General features: G+C 44.9%; 1 protein-coding gene across 1 annotated transcript in view; it reads left to right on the forward strand.

Annotated features, from left to right (window-relative positions):
- The window catches only part of LOC310731639 (low-density lipoprotein receptor-related protein 1B-like), a 192,181-nt gene that overhangs the window by 84,271 nt on the left and 102,910 nt on the right, over positions 1 to 5,000 (forward strand). Inside the window, 5 exon segments of the mRNA XM_083551296.1 lie at positions 402 to 584; positions 1,234 to 1,434; positions 3,424 to 3,669; positions 3,874 to 4,071; positions 4,645 to 4,849. Of these exon segments, the coding sequence (XP_083407422.1) occupies positions 402 to 584; positions 1,234 to 1,434; positions 3,424 to 3,669; positions 3,874 to 4,071; positions 4,645 to 4,849 (1,033 nt within the window).

A 5,000-nucleotide genomic window follows, 5' to 3' on the forward strand; every position in this document is an offset into this window, starting at 1 on the left:
TAGCCAACAAGCACTTAACACAACTGAGAACTTCTGAGGAAAACCATTCCAGGTGACAACCTGGTGAGGCAGTATCAGAGCTAAATGGAGCTACTTTGGACAATCTAAAATCTAAAACATTTTCTGGTTTTAACACATTTTTGTTTACTACAGAATTCAAGACATTTTCTTTCATAGTTTGGATTCTTCAGTATTAAAGTACAATTTTAAAAATAATACAAAATAAAAAAAAAAAAACACTGAACACCGCAAAAAAACACTGCTACATCCAAACTCCTGACTGGTACTGAACATACACACACCTGGAACACCAACACAAGAGACAGGTCACCATACACACACACACACACACACACACACACACACACACACACACTCACTCACTGTTTTCTCTTTCCCAGCGATGGCTTCTGGAAGCGAGTGCATCAAGGCGGAGTTCCGTTGCCGTAGTGATGGGTCATGTGTCCCGTGGCGATGGCGCTGTGATGGCGACTCGGACTGCGAGGACGGGAGTGACGAGGTTCTGTGTGATGGAGTGCGTAGAGTGTGTGACCCCAAAGCGAAGTTCACCTGTAAGAGCTCAGGTGAGATACCTCCAGGTGTATGGTGTGGGAATTGCTGGAGTGCATGTGTGTGTGTGTGCGTGTGTGCGTGTGTGCGTGCGTGTGTGCGTGTGTGCGTGCGTGTGTGCGCGCGTGTGGTGCATTCCTCTCTGGAGAAACTTCACTCATGATCAAACTCAGACACACCATCTGACTTTAATTTCTACCTCTTATCTGTGATTTGGATGAGCTGGCACGGTTCTGTCACACACACACACACACACACACACACACACACACACACACACACACGGTAAGGACTGCTGAAAACGGACATCTCTATATGAGAATTTTTCGAACAAGCTGTTTATGTGAAGCATCTGTTGTACATGTCCATGTGGATAAGCTGTTGCTATAGTAAATTTTATGTAAATGATAATCATAGTTTCCTAAAGTTTTTTATGGTAATAAAGTTAGAGTTTTGTGGCTCCGCCCTCTTTTGTGGCTCCGCCCACTTTCCATTCCTGCTTAATACCCATGTGTTTGTAAATCATCATCAACAGGTGTTGGAAAAGTGTGGAAAAAGGGAGGCTTCTGATCAGTTAGATCCACTTTAGTGTTTCTATATGGTGTGTGTGTGTGTGTGTGTGTGTGTGTGTGTGTGTGTGTGTGTGTGTGTGTGTGTGTGTAGGAATGTGCATCTCTAAGATCTGGGTGTGTGATGGTGACCAGGACTGTAAGGACCGCTCGGATGAGGAAGGGTGTGTGACGTCAATGTGTAAGCCTCCCTCGTTTCCGTGTGCTAACGAAACGGCGGTGTGTTTACCTCCAGAGAGAATCTGTGACGGACACGCCGACTGCACCGACCAATCAGACGAGGGCTCCAACTGTGGTCAGTAGCATGGATATGAAACTAAACTCTACGTCAGGGGGGGCCAACCAGTCAAGAGACCAAGAGCCACATTTTTTACTGTGTTACCACAAAGAGCCACATCATACACATGGGCACACATGAACATCACCCATCCCTTCCTCTCTCACACACACACACACACACACACACACACACACACACACACACACACACACACACACACACACCTCTGCTCAGCCAGATTTATTGTAAATGTCACACACCAACATAATGACAGAAATTGACTCCTACAGTTTTAAGACCACAGGACAGTCATTTTCAACAATGAACATTGCGTGTGTCCTCACACACAAACTCTCAGTTTAACCAAGTCCACAAACAATAATATAATAATTTACAATAGTTTTTTCTTTTACTATGTATGTTACTTAGTGGAAGACAAGATTTCAACAACGTCACTGAGGCATTTTTTAATGAACTCCCCTTCATTGATTGACTTTTTAGCTTCTATAATATTCTAAACCAGTTAAAACTGTATCTGCTTTTCTGCCTGACTTTTCAAAGTGACCAACTTGTGCTTGTGAAGTTCAGTCTCTTTTGGAAATTCCTGGTTGATGTTAGCATGGAGTGAGCTGAAGTGGCGCTGAAGATTTGAAGCTTTGAAATGCGCTAATGACGCCTGACATAAGGCAGAATGTCTTACCATTACGTTCAACAAAAAAAATATAAACTCTTCCACTCTATTAAAAACGTCCTGTGTTCATCTTCATATTTACATTTTGCTGTGCATTTTTTCCTGCTGCCATTTTGAGAGCGAACTTGACACAAACTGAAGTTTATGAAAGCATATGGAAGTTTGTGTTTGTGTTTTTTTTAATGTGTGTGTTCGTTTCGCTTGTGTTTAATGCGTTATTTTTGTCAAATGCGCATGTGCGTGAGATGAAAATACTGCAAAGTTTCCCAGTAGGGGCGAGATCATTTAAGTCTTAAAAATACCGTATTGAACTCAATCGAGGCGAACACACATATAAAAAACAAACAAACACAAACTTCGATATGAACGTAAGAGCCGCATGAAACCAGGCAAAGAGCCGCATGCGGCTGATCTAAGCCCTAGTACTTATACTGTCTGTCTGTCTGTCTGTCTGTCTGTCTGTCTGTCTGTCTGTCTGTCTGTCTGTCTGTCTGTCTCTTCTCCTCTGGCAGTCGTTGTGGGATCAAAACCAGCTCTGAAATCCACATGAATAGATGTGAGATTGTGCAGTTTGCTGCAGATGTGGTTTGTGAGCTCTGACTACTGATCCTCTTTGATCATCCAATCAAAACACGCTCAGATTATTAGACACCTGCTAGAGGACTTCAGTGTCAGCAACAGAATCTGACTGGTTACAACAACAGCTTCTAGCAGCTGAACTTTACGTTACAGACACGCAGTTTGGATTCTAAAGGCAACACGTGATGTGACACTGAAATCTGATTGGATATAAACTCTAAGATAAACAGACACTAAAGGAAACAGCACAGCCAGAGAAGGACTTTCTGACCCTGATAGCCACAGCAAAGTGCTTCATCATTACTAAATAACTTTCTCTTTCTGTCTTTGTGTTCCTCCCTCTGTCCCTCTCCCTCTGTCCCTTTCTCCCTTTGTCCCTCTCCCTCACTCTATTTTTTCCTCTAAATATTTCCCTTTGTCCCTCTCTCAATCTGTCCCTCTCCCTCTGTCCTTCTCCCTCACTCCCTCTGTCCCTCTATTTCTCTCCCTCTCTCCATCTGTCCCTCTCCCTCTCTCTCTCTCTCTCTCTCTCTCTCTCTGTCCCTCTTCCTCTATTTCTCTCCCTCTTTCTCTCTCCCTCTGTCTCTTTCTCCTTCTTTTTCTCTTTCTCTCTCCCTCTATTTCTCTCCCTCTCTCCCTCTGTCTTTCTCTCTCCCTCTCCCTCTCTTTCTCTCCCGCTCTCTTTCTCTCTCCCTCTATTTCTCTCCCTCTCTCCCCCTCTGTTCCTCTCTCAGGTGGGTGTTTGGTGGAGAATGGTGGTTGTAGTCACAGCTGTGTTGTAGCTCCAGGTAAAGGTGCAGTGTGTGTGTGTCCTGCCACTTTGTATCTCGGCTCTGACGGACGCAGCTGTGAATCGCAGGATGTCTGTGCAACACACACACGCTGCAGCCAAGTGTGCGAACAACACACACACTCTCTCACATGCTCCTGTTACCCAGGGTGGAGGCTGGAGGCAGATGGAGTGAGCTGTCAGAGCACTGGTAACACACACACACACACACACACACACACACACACACACACACACACACACACACACACACACACACACACCCCAAACACAAATACACACTACAAAATGTTCTGTAGTTCTGCTGTTGCAGTGTACATGAGCGTTTACCACCCCACCCCGCACCCCACCCCCCACATGTCCCTGACTCTCTGTGGGTTTTTATCTTTTTCAGATCCATTTGAGCCGTTTGTGATTTTCTCGATTCGGCATGAAATTCGGCGCATCGACCTGAAGACAGGAGATTACAGCCTGTTAGTGCCGGCGCTGAAGAACACCATCTCTCTGGATTTCAATTTTGCTCAGAGGCTCCTCTACTGGACAGACGTGGTGGAAGATAAGATTTACCGCGGCAAAATCTCCAACAGTGGCGGTAAATAAACAAAATCAAAACTTCACTTTTACTTCTCAGTTCAGATCTTCAGGATTTCATCAAATGTACCTACACACTAAAACACTTTACATTTTACAATTTACATGTGGGGTGGAGTTAAAACAGGGGGCGTGTCCTACACTAGATCCACACACACACTATACAGCAGATCACACTCATTGTGTAAATGCAGAAAGCTGTGTGTGTGTGTGTGTGTGTGTGTGTGTGTGTGTGTGTGTGTGTGTGAGAGAGAGAGACACTCACTCACTCAGTAGTGATAAAGGCACACAGATGGAGGAGCTCTTAAAGTTTCATGGTGCTTCAGGGACACTGTGAGCATGTGTTAGTGCATGTGCTTGTATCAGGTCTGTGTGTCTGGAGCAGAATCTAAATATATATTTGGGGCAAAAATGTTTATAAATAAGTATATTTATCATATAAACCTAACAAGCTCCAAGAAAAAAGAAAAAAAAGGGTCTAGAGAGAGGGAAGTGTAAATGTTTAGAACTGGAGGACTAGAAGAAAATGTGTGTGTGTGTGTGTGTGTGTGTGTGTGTGTGTGTGTGAGTGAAGGTGTATCCGGGATCGAGGTGGTGGTTCAGCATGGCTTAGCGACTCCTGAAGGTCTGGCTGTGGACTGGGTGGCCGGGAACCTGTACTGGATCGACAGTAATCTGGATCAGATCGAGGTGTCCAAGCTGAACGGAGAGATGAGAACTGCTTTAATCGCAGGAGGAATGGAGCATCCTCGAGCCATCGCTGTAGACCCAGGACAAGGGTTAGTGTTTTGTGTGCATATTAACTACTGAGCCTCTAACTCCACCCACTACTCACTACTGAGCCTCTAACTCCACCCACTCCTCACTACTGAGCCTCTAACTCCACCCACTCCTCACTACTGAGCCTCTAACTCCACCCACTCCTCACTA

Source organism: Silurus aristotelis (assembly GCF_946808225.1).
Source record: "Silurus aristotelis genome assembly, chromosome: 9".
In the NCBI taxonomy this organism is placed as follows: domain Eukaryota; kingdom Metazoa; phylum Chordata; class Actinopteri; order Siluriformes; family Siluridae; genus Silurus; species Silurus aristotelis.